The sequence below is a fragment of the Chrysochloris asiatica genome, unplaced genomic scaffold (genome assembly GCF_000296735.1).
Source record: "Chrysochloris asiatica unplaced genomic scaffold, ChrAsi1.0 scaffold00045, whole genome shotgun sequence".
NCBI lineage: Eukaryota > Metazoa > Chordata > Mammalia > Afrosoricida > Chrysochloridae > Chrysochloris > Chrysochloris asiatica.
In genome coordinates this window covers 6,931,991-6,947,880 of record NW_006408563.1, presented here as the reverse complement: position 1 = coordinate 6,947,880, position 15,890 = coordinate 6,931,991, and the positions used below count along the sequence as shown (strand labels likewise).

General features: G+C 38.6%; 1 protein-coding gene across 1 annotated transcript in view; it reads right to left on the bottom strand.

The window, feature by feature from the left end:
• The window catches only part of RAPH1 (Ras association (RalGDS/AF-6) and pleckstrin homology domains 1), a 69,705-nt gene that overhangs the window by 21,407 nt on the left and 32,408 nt on the right, over positions 1–15,890 (bottom strand). The window contains exons 4-7 of the mRNA XM_006862025.1: positions 10,181–10,258; positions 9,663–9,822; positions 3,296–3,417; positions 29–94 (exon numbers count right to left, since the gene is read on the bottom strand). Coding sequence (XP_006862087.1) covers positions 29–94; positions 3,296–3,417; positions 9,663–9,822; positions 10,181–10,258 — 426 coding nt within the window. The remainder of the gene's footprint in view (positions 1–28; positions 95–3,295; positions 3,418–9,662; positions 9,823–10,180; positions 10,259–15,890) is intronic.

Sequence of the window (15,890 nt, the reverse complement as noted above, 5' to 3'; positions counted from 1 at the left end):
GTAAGGGCAGAAGAGGAGAAATCCATACCTCCAGTAGCACTTCTTTGTTTCTGTCCGCCATCTCAGCTGTTTCCTTTCTCCCCAGAAGGTAATTCTAGAAAAATGAGTAAGTGACATTTAGAGTGAATTTGACTTTACTACTCCCTTTGTGTGAGTGTGTATGGTGTGTATATAATTTCTTCCAGAAGCGCAGTAACTCAGAGTCAATTTCTGCCTTGAACCTTGGGATGGTGGTGGCGCCCTGGTGGTAGTTAACCCTTGGGCCGATAACAGACAGGAGGAAGACGAGGCAGTACAGCGTTTTACTCTGAGAACCCACTAGACGGCAGTGGATTTGGTTTGGTTTGGTTACATTGGGGGAAGAAATTTGGAAAGCTCCCTGACTGTCCGTAACATTGCTAAAATGCTTGATGAGGGTCTCCTCTGTAGCTATCCATTTATCAGGAACGATCCCATCAACTGCAGTCCTGCTGTGGTGCTGTAATATAAGCACTGGATTGCTTAGTCACAAGGTTGGTGGTTCAAACTCATCAGCCGCTCCTTGGAAAACCTATACAGTTTGCTGAGTCGGAATCGACTCAACAGCACTCAACAACATCCCATCAACTGACTTCCCCCAAGTCGGGAGGTGACATTACATTCAACAGCTGACTAATATGAAAGCTATTCTTAAAAATGACCTGAAAAGCTTATAAATTATTACGTACTACAATTAAAGGAGCTCTGGTAGCACAGTGCTTACGAACTGGGCTGCAAACCACAAAGTCAACACAACAGTTGTTCCGTGGGAGAAAGATGAGGCGTTCCGCTCCTGTAAAGATTTACAGCCTCGGAAACCCTATACAGGTCTATGAGTCGGAACCGACTCTACGGCACAGAACAATAAAAAGCAAATTCCCTAAAATATGCTGAGCTTAACTGATTCAGATACAGAAAATTTAACTTATGGCTTTTAAAAGGAAATTCCAAATACTCTAAAATCATCACCATATTATTTGCTTGAACCAACAAGAAATCTAAATTAAAATCATTGCCTCGTAATTTTTTTTTCCCACACCTGTCATCAAACTGACACCACTTATCTGTCAGCTTGTTGTACTGTGGTGGAATGTATGTTGATTGATGTTATGCAACCAATATTCTAAATAGCAGTAGGGTCAGCCATGGTGAACAGGTTTCTGCAGAGCTTCCAGACTAAGACAGACTAGGAAGAAAGAGAAGCAGGCTACTTCTGAAATGGTTAACCACTGACAACCTCATGAATATCAGCGGAATACTGTCAGATATATTGCCAGATGATGAACCCTTCATGTTGGAAGGCACTCAAAATTTTACTAGGGAAGAGCTGCCTCCTCAAAATAGAACTGACCATGATGATGTGAATAGAGTAAACATTTGGAACTTTCATTTGCTGATGGGGCATAACTCAAAATGAGAAACACTTGAAATTATCCCTTAATAACTGAAACATGGAATGTACAAAGTATAAATCTAGGAAAACTGGAAGTTGTCAAAAATGAAATGGAGCACACAGAGATCGATATCCTAGGCATTAAGTGAGCTAAAATGGATTGGTACTGGCCACTGTGAATCTGAAAATCTTTTGGTTTACTATGCCTAGATTGACAAAATCAAGAGGAATGGTGATGTTTCATTGTCAAAAAGAACATTTCAAGATCTATCTTAAAGTACAATAGTGTCTGAGATAGGATAATATCCATATGCCAACAAGAAAGACTGCTAACCACAGGATGGCCATTCAAACCTACCAGCCACTCCTTGGGAACCCTATACAGAGTTGCTATTAGTTGGCACCAACTTGACGACACTTAATAACAATAAGGAAGACCAGATACCACTATTTTTCAAATTTACGCACCACCCACTAAAACCAGTGATGATGAAACTGAAGTATTCTACCAACTTCTTTGGAGCCCTGATGTGGCACTGTGGGTTAATGCACTGGACTACAAGGTCGGTTTGAACCACAAGGTTGGTGGTTCAAGCTCATCAGCCACTCCTCGGATACCCTACAGAGTGTTGCTATGAGTCGGAACCGATTCCACAGCACTTAACAACAACAGCCAACTTCTTCAGTCTGAAATTGATCAAACACACAATCAAGATATATTGATCATTACTGGTGAGTGGAATGTGAAAGTTGGAAACAAAGAGGAAAATATGGCTTTAGTGATAGAAATGATGCTAGAGACTGAATTGAAGACCAATGATTTATTTACTGTAAATACTTTTTTAAACAACAGAAAAGGCGGACTATACACGTGGACCTCACCAGATGGAATATGCAGGGGTCAAATTGACTACATCTGTGGAAACGGGAGGGGAGGGAAGGGAAGCTCAATATCATCTGCCAAAACAAGGCTGGGGCAGACTATGGATCAAAGCATCAATTGCTCATATGCAAGCTGAAGCTCAAGAAAATTAAAACAAGTCTGTGAGAGCCAAAATATGATCTTGAACATATCCCATCTCAATTTAGATACCATCTGAAGAACAGATTTAATGCATTAGACTAATGAGCAAAGACCAGAATTGTGGGATGATATTCAGAACATCACACAGGAAAAAAGCAAAATGTCATTATAAAGACAGGAAAGAAAGGAAATACCAAAATGGATGTTATAAGAGACTCAAACTTATTTTCCAGTGTAGAGATGCTAAAGTAAATGAGGAAGTCAAGGAGCTGAACAGAAAATTTCCAAGGGCTTCTCAAGAAGAAAAAGGCAAGTATCAGAATGCAATGTATGGAGACCTGGAGTTAGAAAACAAGAGAGAAGAACAAGCTTAGTATTTCTCAGGCTGAAAGACTGGAAGATAAAATTCAAGCCTAGACTTGCAGTAGTGAAGAATTCTATGGGCAAAATGGAGTCCTGGTGTGGCGCTATGGGTTAATGTGCTAAGACTGCAAAGATGGATTGAACCTCAAGGTCGGTGGTTTAAGCTCACCAGCTGCTCCTCAGAAACCCTTTGCAGGGTCTTTATGGGTTGGAACCAACTCTACAGTACGTAACAACAACAACAATAACAATGGGGAAAATGCTGAGTGATACAGAAAGCATTAAAAAAAATATGGAAGGAATACACAGTCCCTGTAACACAGCCCCTGTAGCTTCTAGAAGCATAACACATGGACTCTGTAGATCAGGCTTTCCACCTCAGTAGTAGGCAATACGCCCTGTGGAGTTCCCTGCCTTTTAATTCTATTAAAACACCAGTAATAGAATAAACTAAGATAGACATTTACTAACCTCTATAGTAAATTGGTCAGTCTTACCTGTGGGTTTTTGAACAGTGCATATTTTTCTATTCGCTCCATAAATATAAGCTTATTTTGGCTGTCTCTTGTCCAATTGAGAAGGTTTTCAACCAAGTTTTCATGGTCTTCAAAGATTCTCTCTGTTCCAAAATAAAACATCAATATTTTGTGAGTGTTCATCAAAACAACATTATTTTACTTCCGGTTTCAGGTGGCAGAAAACTGAACGCCAGGAAAGATATAATAACTAAAGACACGAAACATCATGTATTATCGCACATCAGAATCTAGGGCTCTGAAAGATGATTTGGTCTTTCCTCATTTTTCAAATAAGGAAACATGTCCGTATGATACAAGGGACAAACTTAGGGTCACATGGAAAATTCACGCTAGACTCTAGGAGCTCTCAGGGTAGGTTATTCTTTAGTTGTAAGCCTTTTCCCATGGCAGCCTTTCAGGAAAAAAACTCTTCAGTTGTAGTTAATAAATTTGATATCTTGGTATTCTACCCAGGTCTCGGCACTTAAAATTTTTCCATGATGGCTTCTGCTTTGCCCCATGAATTCTAAACTTAAACCAATCTACTGTTGTTCTTAGGTACCTGAGAGCCGGCTCACACTCATACTTTATGTACAACAGAACAAAGCACTGATGATGCCCTGCCAACCCCACAACTGTTACTATGTTTGAGCCCACTGTTGCAGCCACTGTATCAATTCATCTCATGGAGGGTCTTCTTTTAGCAGATCCTGTATTTATCAACACTAGTAACACAGTGGATTACAAGTTGGGCAGCTATCTGCAAGGTCAGCAGTTCGAATCTACCAGCCAGTCTATGGGAGAAAGGTGAGGCTTTCTGCTCCCATAAAGATTGACAGCCTTGGAAACCCTATACAGGGCCACTATGAGTCAGAACTGACTCCATGACACACCAACAACAACAACCATTTGCTTTCTTAGGAGCCTTGTAGCGCTGCAGGAGAAACACTGGACTGGCAGTCAGTTCAAACTCACCAGGTGTTCTGAGGGAGAAACATGCGGCTTTCTGCTTCCATGAAACTTCAGAACATTGAGAACCTACCTATACAAGGTCTCTAAGAGTCAGCAGCAAATCGATGGCAGTGGATTTACTTACATTCTAATGCTACGTAAATGTGCCCTAACTATGGAATGACTGAATGGACCCCTACTGACAATAAATTCTTCATCACAATCATCTGAACTTGCTGCGCGTAGAGCTTTTAAATCATTGGAACTGCTTCCAGCTGTTTCTTGCACTAAAGTAAAACTATGTGCACCTGTTCTGACTTAACTACAAACTCATAATAATAATCGGAACATGGAATTTATGAAGTATGAATCTAGGAAAATTTGAAATTTGCAAAAATAAAATGGAATGCATCAACATTGAAATGAACTGCTATTGGCCATTTTGCATCTGACAATCACATGGTTTACTATGCCTGGAATGACAAACTGAAGAGGAATGGCATCACATTCATCATCAAATAGAGCATTTCAAGATCTGTCTTGAAATACAATATTGTGTTAGAACAATATCTATACGCCTAAAATTAAGATTAGTTAACATCATTATTATTCAAATTTATGCATCAACCAGTAAAGCCAGTGAGGATGAAATGGAAGAATTCTACCAACTTCTTCAGTCTGAAATTTACCAAAATGCAATCAAGATGTACTGATGTACTGATAATTACTGGTGCTGGGAACGTAAAGGTTGGAAACAAAGAGGAAAGATTGGGAGACATGCAAAATATGGCCCTGGTGATAGAAATATGTGGAGCTTGCATGATAGAATTTTGTAAGCCCAATGACTTCTTTATTGCAAATACCTTTTTAAAATGACAAAAAAATGACAATACACATGGACCAGATGAAATACACAGAAATCAAATTATCTACACCTTGGATAGAGACAGTGGAAAAGCTCCTTATCCTAGGGGCAGACTGTGGAACAGACCATCAATTACTCATATGCAAGTTCAGGCTGAGGCTCAAAAAATGAAACCAAGTTCATGAGAGCCAAAATATGACCTTGAACATATCCCACTTGAATTTAGAAATCATCTCAAAATTAGACACTGAAGATTGAAGACCAGAAGTGTTGTGGGATGACCTCAAGAACATGATACAGGAAGAAAGCAAAAGGTCATTAAGAAGACACAAAAAAGAAGGAAAAGACCAAAATGGATGGCAGAAGAGACTCTGAAACTTGCTCTCTAGCATAGAGATGCTAAAGCAAATAGAAGGTATGAAGAGGTAAAAAGGTGAGTAGAACATTTCAAAGGTCAGTTTGAGAAGACAAAGTATAATATTTATAACAAAATGTGCAAGACCTGGAATCAGAAAACCAAAAGAGAAGAACATGTTCAGCATTTCTCAAGCTGAGGAAATTGAAGTAAAATTCAAGACTCGAGTTGTAATACTGAAGGATTCTTTAAGCAAAATATTGAATGATGCAGAGAGCATCAAAAGAAGATGGAAGGAAAAATAAAGAAAAAAAGAAGAAGGAATACAGAGTCACTGTACCAATGATACTGAAGTAAGAAGTCCAAGGTGCACCAAAGGCATTGGCAAAGAGTAAGGCACTGGGAATTGATAGAATACAAATTGAAATCTTTCAACAGAATGATGCAGCACTGGAGGCATTCATTCATCTACACCAAGTAATGTGGAAGACAACTACCTGGCCAACTGACTGGAAGATATCCACATCTGTGCCCATTCCAAAAAGCAATGATCCAGTGGAATGCAGAAATCATTGGACAGTATCATTAATATTGCATGCCAATAACATTTTGCTAAAGATTATACCAAAAAGGTTGCAACCACACATTGACAAAGAACTTCCAGAAGTTCAAGCCTGATTCAGAAGAGGACATGGAACATGGGATATCATAGCTGAGGTCCTATGGATACTGGCTGAAAGCAGAGAATACCAGAAAAATGTTTACCTGTGCTTTATTGAGTATGCAAAGGCTTTTGATTTTGTGGATCATGACAAGCTATGGATAGCACTGAAGACAATGAGTAATCCAAAACACTGAATTCTGCTCATGAGAAACCTGTACATAGACCAAGAGACAGTTGTTTGAATAGAACAAGAGAACACTGAAGGGTTTAAAATTAGGAAAGGTGTGCACCAGGGTTGTATTCTTTCACCCTACTTATTCAATCTGTATGCTGAGCAAATAATCTGAGAAACTGGATTACATGAAGAAGAACGTGCATCAGGATTGGAGGAAAACTCATTAACAACCTGTGACATGCAGATGATAAAACCTTGCAAGCTGAAAGTGAAGAGGACTTAAAATACTTACTGATGAAGATCAAAGAGCACAGCCTTTGGTATGGGTTGTACATCAAAGTAAAACCAATAAACAACATTCTTATAAATGGAGAAAAGATTGAAACTGTCAAAGACTTCATTTTACTCGGATCAACCTTCAACACTCATGGAAGCAACAGTAAAGAAATCAAACGACTTATTGCATGTTGGAAGAAGTACAGCCAGAATGTTCCTTGAAAGCCAGGATGGCCAGACTTCGTCTCTCATACTTTGGGCATGTTATCCTGGAGGATATATCATGTTTGGTAAAGTAGAAGGTCAGAGAAAAAAAGGAAGACCCTAACAAGATGGACTGGCACAGTGGCAGCAGCAATGGGCTCAAAGGTAACAATGATTGTAAGGTTGGCACAGGACTGGGCAGTGTTTTGTTCTATTGTGCACAGGGTGCTATGAGCTGGTACCGACTCGATGGCACCTAACAACAACTGAGAAAGTTACAACCTAAGAGGTGTGAGTGAAAATGAAGAGCAACATAACTGACTTAAAATAATTTACAATCTACTCTTTTTCATGCCTTCAAGTTGGTTCCAATTCAGTGACCCTTTATGGGGGTTTTTGAGTCAGTAAATCTTTATGGGAGCAGAAAGCCTCATCTTTGTCTACAGAGTGGATGGTGGGTTTGAATGCTGACTTTGTGATTATAGTCCAGTATTCACCCTACAATCCCACCACTGCTCCTAAAACATTATGTTGTTGTTGTTGTTGTGAAGTACTGTTGAGTCGACTCCGACCCATAGCGACCCTGTATAGGGTTTCCGAGGAACAGCTGGTGAGCTTGAACTGCTGACCTTGCAGTTCAAATGGCTTTGCAGTCTGGCGCATTAACCCACAGCACTACACCAGGACTGTGATGACATATGACTGCCAAAACACTATAGTCAGTTATATAAATGGTAATATTCCCATGTGTAATCTTTTTCTTTTAATTATATAGTTGACTAAAATAGTATAGGCAACTATATAAAGGGTAAAAGAAAAAGAATACACATGGGAATATTCTAAAATTCAGTACCCAAACATTTTCTGATTCTATGAATTCAAATTCTTAATTTCTCTAGGAAAGTTCTGAGTGTTACTAGGATACATGTCCTAGTACCCTAGTTATATAAGTTGTCGTTACGTCTGCTGAGTTGCTTCTGACACATATGACTCTCTACAGGGTTTTCGAGGAACAGCTGGTGGATTTGAAATGCCAACCCTATGTTTTTCAGTCCAGTGCTGATCCTACAACATCATACCAGAAGCCCAGGATACATGCTAATAATCTTCTAAAGCCCTGTGGTTTATTGTCCAGAGTTATATTCATTCTGGCAGAAAAGAAGTAATAGTTAAATTTTTATTTTTCTAGAGAGTATGACAGGATATTGAAAGATATAGTAAGAGCAGTACAAATGCATTTAAAAAAATTATAGCAAGAGGAAGTTGATAACTGATTAATAAAGCTTAATAAAATAACTTTAAGATTTCTATAATCAAAAAAAGAAAGCATATTTTTTAAGGACTAAAATTCATTGTTGTTGTTAAGTGCCGTCGAGTCAGTTCTGAACCACAGCAACCCTTGTATAGGGTTTCTGAGGAGCAGCTGGTGAGTTTGAACCATCAATCTTGCAGTTCAAATGGATTTGCAATCTGGCGCATTAAACCCACAGCGCCACATCAGGACTCCATTAAGGTTATATATAATAGGAATTTAAAAAATTAGACTATATCATATCAAACTATAAAAGCTATAGGGATCTAAGACTTAGCACAGAGTCCTGGTACAGTGCTGTGGGTTAATGCATTGGACTGCAAAGCCATTTGAACCACAAGGTTGGCGGTTCAAGACTACCAGCCATTCCTTGGAAATGAATGGTCACTATGGGACGGAACTATACAGGGTCACTATGGGACGGAACTAACTCGATGGCACTTAACAACAATAAGACTTGGCATACTAATAATATGTGCTTTTAATATTTTCCCTGAAAGTCAAATGCTAATATAAAGGCTTTTTGTAAATACACATAATTCAGTGGTCTCTTGTAAATGTGCTGATACGTACACACTTATTTTTTTTTTTTCCCTGCCTCATATTTATTTGTACAAACAGCACAGGAGGGCACCAGCTCCATACAGATGGTAGCCCAAAGGGTCACGCCAATCCCTCTGTCCTCAGATGGAGAACTCTATTCCATCTTTGTGGGGGCCTAGGCACCTTTGGGAACCTGAGGTGAGGCCTTGGCTGGGGCTGGAGTTGAAGCCTTGGTTGGGGCTTGAGTTGAGGCCTTGGCTAGAGCTTTAGCTGAGGTCTTGATTGGAGCTTTAGTTGAGACCTTGGTTGAAGCTTCAGCCTTAGTTTTAGCACTGGCCTTGGACTTTGGCCGACAGAGCCTCAGACCCTTGGCAATGCATGCCCGAGCACGCTTCCCCTGCTTGGGATGGACAATGTAGGCCAGTCGACTGAGCTTGCGGTTGACACCCCTTGGGATCTTAGGCTTGATCTCCTTGGGCTTTATGAGAGCTTTGATAGCCACAGCATGTTCATCCATGGCCTTGGCGTTGTTGGCCTGCATCTTCTTCAGGCCCTTCTTGTTGTGCTTCTTGGCAAAGCGCATGTTCCTCAGAAACTTGGGGTCCACCCCCTTGAGAGACTCATATTGTTGTGATCGGGGGTTTCTTGATACCATTTCTGTGACATTTTCGGGACTGGTTGTGCGTGGTGTGGTTCTTGGACTTGGCCTACATGTCTGCACTGACGCCCGCAACTCCCAGCCCACACTTATTTTAAGGAAAAAAAATATTTTTGCTATCTTTTGAAAAACCTGTCTTAGTCATCAGAATGTTGGAAGGGAACTGGAAATGATCTTATATTCAAAGCATTTTAAATTACTTGAGAAAAAACAGATTACAGAGATAAAAAGTCAAATTACTAAAGGTAATGTTATAGAAATGCCTCAAAATGCTTTCAGTAACATGAAAACTGTGGGAATTACAGAGGAACCAAGAAATTCAAACCAATGACGTATTACTCACCCATCTGTAACTCGGAGATGGTTTCTACTAGTGACCAGTCTGAGCCATACCCGCAGTGGGATTTGTCCATCAGGTTACCTAGCACTTGTCTCACCGTCTGCCGCTCATCCACCATCATTGTCTTAGAGCTGTCGTCAGACATGTGCACTCTAATTACCAGCTGTAACAGGTAAAAGAGAAAGCTGAAGCCATGAAAACAACAGGCATTTTAGAAATGGATTTCTCCCAATACCAAGTCGTATTCTAATTACTGTCCTTATTCACTATAACTTAAAATGCAAATAATTATATCATCAAGAAATACAGGTTAAAGATTCAGACATCTAACAGTGTACCTAAATAAAATATGAAGCATTTTATTTTGATTAATTTGTAAGACTAGGTAAGATTATAATGGTAAGGTGATTTTCTAAAAAGTCTTTTAAGAATTTAGAAGTAACCAGGAAGTAATTATTTTAATAATGTGAATGCATTTTGTCTATATGAAAAGCTACAGTTAAAAAAAGCCCACATATCACCTTTTTCACTTGTGCCTCTTTAATTTTCTCTAGGGCAACTCTGATCTTCTCAGCTTTCAGTTTTGCAGCCTGTTCTTCCTGTGAATGAACACAAAGCATTTCAGATAAACTAACAATAAGATGATGAGAATATCTAAGAAGTCATTTATTCCTTAAGGATGTTCCTAGCATCAAATTTCATGAAGAATACAGTTATACATAGAGCATGTTTTCACACACTTATACATAGAGCACATTTAAAAACTAACACCGTTCACCTATTGCGATCAAATATTATAAAGTACATTTTTGCAGAAACAAATTTGAAGATGTCTTATACTAAGACTAGACTCCATAGTCAAGGGAAAAATATCTGTGCTGTGAGCCATGAGTTTCATTTTGACATATCTAAAGCAGATTAATTTTAGGTTCCGGGGCAGGGAAGAAGTGAATGAACAATGACCACTTGTGGATCTACGAATTTGTCCCACCAGCATAATCCTTCTACTCGGAATTGATATTCCTCCCTTTCAAGGTTTGGGTAATCTTTTGCATACTTTTATTGTTATACTGAAAATGTATCACCACAAAAATATTTTCAGCAAAAAACATATGAATCTCATTATGTGTAACCATATGAATGCCCTTAATAAAAAATGTAGGTATCTCTCCATTAGTATACCAATACAAATAGAAGAGGCTTGGTTCCATAGTTTAAGAAATTCATAACATAATCAATGTCTCATGTTAGTCAACTGAAAGTTGTTCCTGTTAATTTAAAGTTGTTTTTTTTTAAAGTACTTAACATAGTTTTCAAAACACTGAATTTAATTTCTAGAAAAGTTAGATTATAATGAAAATTATCAAGAATAAAAATATAAATCATTTGTCTTATTTTTCCTGAAATAGCATATAGTACTTTTAACACATATGGTACTTACTTGCAACTTCCAGCAATAGGCCATAATACACTGTAGCAATAATCTCCAAGTGAAAAATAAAAACTCATGTAAGTAAACTCTTTTGCTTATAAAGCACGATTTTCTATGTTTAAGCTCTTGATTACGCTAGAAAATACCTAAGAAAAATATGTACTACTATCTTGTAGTCCTATATTTAGTATGAATTTAAAAAAAAAGAAAGCATAATTTTATCAGCCAAAATTTATCCTCTCTGGGCTGTGATTAAAAACACAACCCATGTATTATTCTTCATTAAAAAAACTAGAGCTTTGAGGGCAAAAAACAAAACCAGAAAGTTGATTCATTCAGCAGACTTATTCATAGTTCTGTTCCAATTTCTGCTGGCTTCTAGTTTATGAACTGCTTTGCTTTTCATTTCATACTCTCGGCTGGCTGTTCAAGCTTAGCATTTACTACTCTGCTCAACAGAGATGAGAAAACAGTGCTTAGGGAAAGCAGCAGCTTTGTTTGCCAGAAATTCGATCCCTTTCAATGAAAGGAGTCAGTGAATTAACATAATGACCAAGGTCATGAAACACTATCTGTAAACCCAATTAGGCAAAGAACAAAGCATCTTATTTTAACAAATGGAGGGTAGTAAGGTAAGACTCGATTCATATACTAATATAGATATTTTCCTTCCATCAAAAGATTTAATCATCCTTTAAGTTACTCCTTTATGCAAATAAACAAATATTGTTGTTGCTAAATGCCATCTAGTAGGTTCTGACTCATAGCGACCCTGCATAGGATTTCTGAGGAATGATTGGTGGGTTTGAACTGCTGACCTTGTGTTAGCAGTCCAAGGCTTATCCTACAGCTATTGTAGAGAAGAAAAATTTACCAAGGCACAGTTTCTTTCATATCATGACTCTGAAAGGTAAATGTAAATCTCAAAGTCTAAGGAAGAAAACCCAGTGTGTGGAATCAGTGCTTTGTTTATTTAGAATATAAACATGAACTTCTAAAAAATTGGTTTTCTTCTGATATAATTCATCAGTAGAAGCTTAAATAAAGTCTTTTCATACTCTCATTTTAGTCTACACCCACTCTTCACTATCGACAAAGACCAGATCATTAGGTGGAAACTGGTGTTCTGTGCAAGTAGAGGACAACCACATTCGATTAGCAACGTGGAAGATGACTACATCATTACGTAACTGTCAAACCACTGAGAATCATGCATGGCTAAGGCAAGATGACACAAAACCTTAATCAACACACCTCAGCTTGCTTCTTGGTGTCTCTTAACGGACAGATGTACATCATTAATGTGCAAAATTATAGATTTTTAACTGCTGTAAAAAATACAAAATGTGAGATAACATAACAGTTGATAAGTGAGGAGTAGGTGTGATATTATTTGTCAAATGTTCCAGAAACAACCTGTGCTATCTTTTGAAGCAACTGACCAAAAAAAAGTTATTCAATTATACTCATAGATAAATTTCTGCTCCACAGGCTAAGAGAAAGAGCTAACATCCTGAAAGAAAGGATTTTAAAAAGGAGATAAGTGCATCTCAATTAATATATATTAAACCAATTAGATTTCCTATTGATCAATAAGGAATCCTGGTGTGGTGCTGTAGGACAAGCACTGGACCGCTAATCACAAGGTTGGTGGTTCAAATCCACCAGCCGCTCTTCAGAAACCCTACACTGCTTCCCTAAGAGTTGGATCAAATCATAGGTACTTAACAAATAACAAGCCTTAATAGGAGACAATTTTTATGTAAAGTAGCTGGGTAAGGCTACTTAAATCCAAATCCAGTTATTCCTCCATTTGATCAAAATACTACTTTTTATATAACTACATATATTGTTCCATATTAAAACTACATCAAATTTAAATTTAAGTGGTATTTGTTTAATCTCAACCTAGGCAAATTTTTAGAGTATTCTTTTCCAGTTTATTATACGGATAATCCTTGCTAGAAGCTTTCTGAAGAAACAGAACTGATGGAGATATCGCTAAAATTCAGAGTCTAAATAATAATGTCACTGGAACAAAAGTGGATTATGAAAATACATGTTATCAGATTACAAGATTCCTTGTATTTTATGTTCCCTGAAGGAAATACGCTCTCTTCCTCAGACAGTTACATTTTATTGACTATACAAAGGCATTTTATTGATCATAACAAATTGTGGATAACACTGTTAAGGAATGAGCATTCCAGAACATAAGTGCTCATGATGAACTCGCCCAGACAAAGAGGCAGTTGTTCAAACAGAATAAGGGAATACGGAATGTTTAAGATCAAGAAAGGTGTTCATCAGGGTTGTATCCTTTTATCATATTATTCAATCTGTATTCTTAGCAAATAATCCGAGCAGCTGGACTGTATGAAAAAGGCAGCATCAGGATTGGAGAAAGGCTCATTAACAACCTGTGATGTGCAGATGAAATAACTTTGCTTGCTGGAAGTGAAGAGGACTTAAAATATTTACTGATAAAGATCAAAGATTACAATTTTCAATATGGATTGCACTCCAAAGTAAAGAAAACAAAAATCCTCAGAGCAGGGCCAATACATAACATCATGATACACGGAGAACAGATAGACACAGCCAAAGACTTCATTTTGCTTAGATTTACCACCAACACTTATGAAAGCAGCATATGGTCAACAAATCAAACATATTGCATTAGGCAGCATATCTGCTGCACAAGGTCTCTTTAAAATGTTAGAGAGCAAAAAGATGTCAGTTTGAGGATGAAGGTGTGTATGACCCAAACATGGTACTTTCAATCACCTCATATGTATGTGAAAGTTGGACAACGACTAAGGATGACCACAGAAAAACAGATGCACTTAAAATACAGTGCAGGTGACAAACATTGAAATTACCATAGACTGCCAGAAGAACAAACAAATCTGTGCTGGAAATAATACAGCCAGATAGTTCCTTAGAAGCCACGATGGCCAGACTTCATCTTCCTGACTTTTAGACATGCTGTCATGAGGAACCAGTCCCTGGAGAAGGACAACATGCTAGGTAAAGTGGAGGGTCAATGAAAAAGGAGGAAGACCCCGAACAAGATGGACTGACAGAGACAGCAATAATGGGCTTAAACCTAACAATTGTGAGGGTGGCACAGGACGGGCAGTGTGCTGTTCTATTGGGCACAGGGTCGCTATGACTCTTGGAACTGACTTGAGGGCATCTAATAACAAAAGGAGCTCTGGTGGCGTAGTGGTTACGAATTGGGCTGTGAACCGCAAGGTCAGCAGTTCACAGGAGAAAGATGAAGCTTTCTGCTCCCGTAAAGATTTACAGCCTCGGAAACCCTGTACAGGGTCGCTATGGGTCAGAACTGACTCAACAGCACTTAACAACAACAACATATTTAAGCCATGTCATTGTTCCTAAGTACTGTCAAGTCAGTTCTGACTCAGAGCAACTATGCATAGAGTTTCCAAGGAGCTGCTGGTGGGTTTGAACCGCTGGTCTTGCAGTTTGCAGTTCAGTGCTTATCCTACAGCACCACACCTAGACCCCATTTAAGCCATGTTGTTGTTAAGTGTGGTTGAGTCAGTTCAGATTCAGGAACCCTGTAGTGGGTTTCCGAGTCTCTAAATCTTCACAGGAGCAGAAAGCCTCCTCTTTCTCCCATGGAGCAGATGGAGGGCTTGAACTGCAGACCCTGTAGTTCACAGTCCAGTGCTTATCGTATGGAGCCACTGAGTTTCCCAGGTAAGCCATAGCCATGTGTATTATCCATAACAACCTGAGAAAGGAAAAAAAAAGTTCAGAGAGTGTGCAACAGAAGGGAAGACCAATGAAACTTTGCTGATTATGTTTGGATTATATACTTAGAAGATCCCCAGCAGTTTCTTTTAAGGTGCAAATCCATGTTCACTGTGTGTAGCCCATATTTAGTACAAAGGACAGAGCTTTATTTACTCGATGCCCTCTCTCTCTACTTAAAGCTGGCAGCTCATGCTCAGCCCATGCTCTGAAGTCTTCAGCCCCCTCTCTTTGGTTGTTCCTTTTTTTCATACTGTTTGTGTCACAATCCTTCTAAGTGTAGTAAAAGATCCTTTACACATATAAAACTTAATTTTCTTTCCTACCCATTCTCTTAAAAAAGAGAAAAAGCCCATTTTCTACCTGAAAAACTCCTGTGTTGCTATCAATGACCATCCAAAGGCAAGCCTCCTGGAATTTGCATAAAGGACAAAAACTAGTGAAGATCTTATGATTAAAGGAAAGTCAATGCTGTGGTTACAAAGTGTTAGGACATTTTCTGTGGTGTGAAAACCAGAATACTTACAGAAAACAATAAGAGTTGCTAAGAAAGGCCAGTGAATTCGTTCAACTAATTATGAAGGCTTCTGGGTTCAGAAGACATCTGAATGAAATTAGAGAGTCCATTAGGGACCCAGTAGTAGTGAGTGGTGTTTTTCAGAATCTAGTTTTATTTCACAGACTACACAATAAAAAAAGTTTTGTAAATCAAAATGATTCAAATAACACTTGGAATGATGTAAACAGTTAAATTTATTCTGTAAAATTACTTAGAATCAAAATAACAATGAGTTCTGCTCACTGATCAATGAGATCAGCACTACACTGTGAACCATGAGATTGGCAGTTCAAAACCACCATCTGCTCCTTGGGAACTCCATACAGGGTCACTCTGAGTTGGAATCGACTTGATGGCAGTTGTTGTTGTTGTTAGGTGCCATCGAGTCAGTGCCAACCCATAGCGACCTTATGCACAGCAGAACGAAACACTGCCCGATCCTAGGCCAACCTCACTA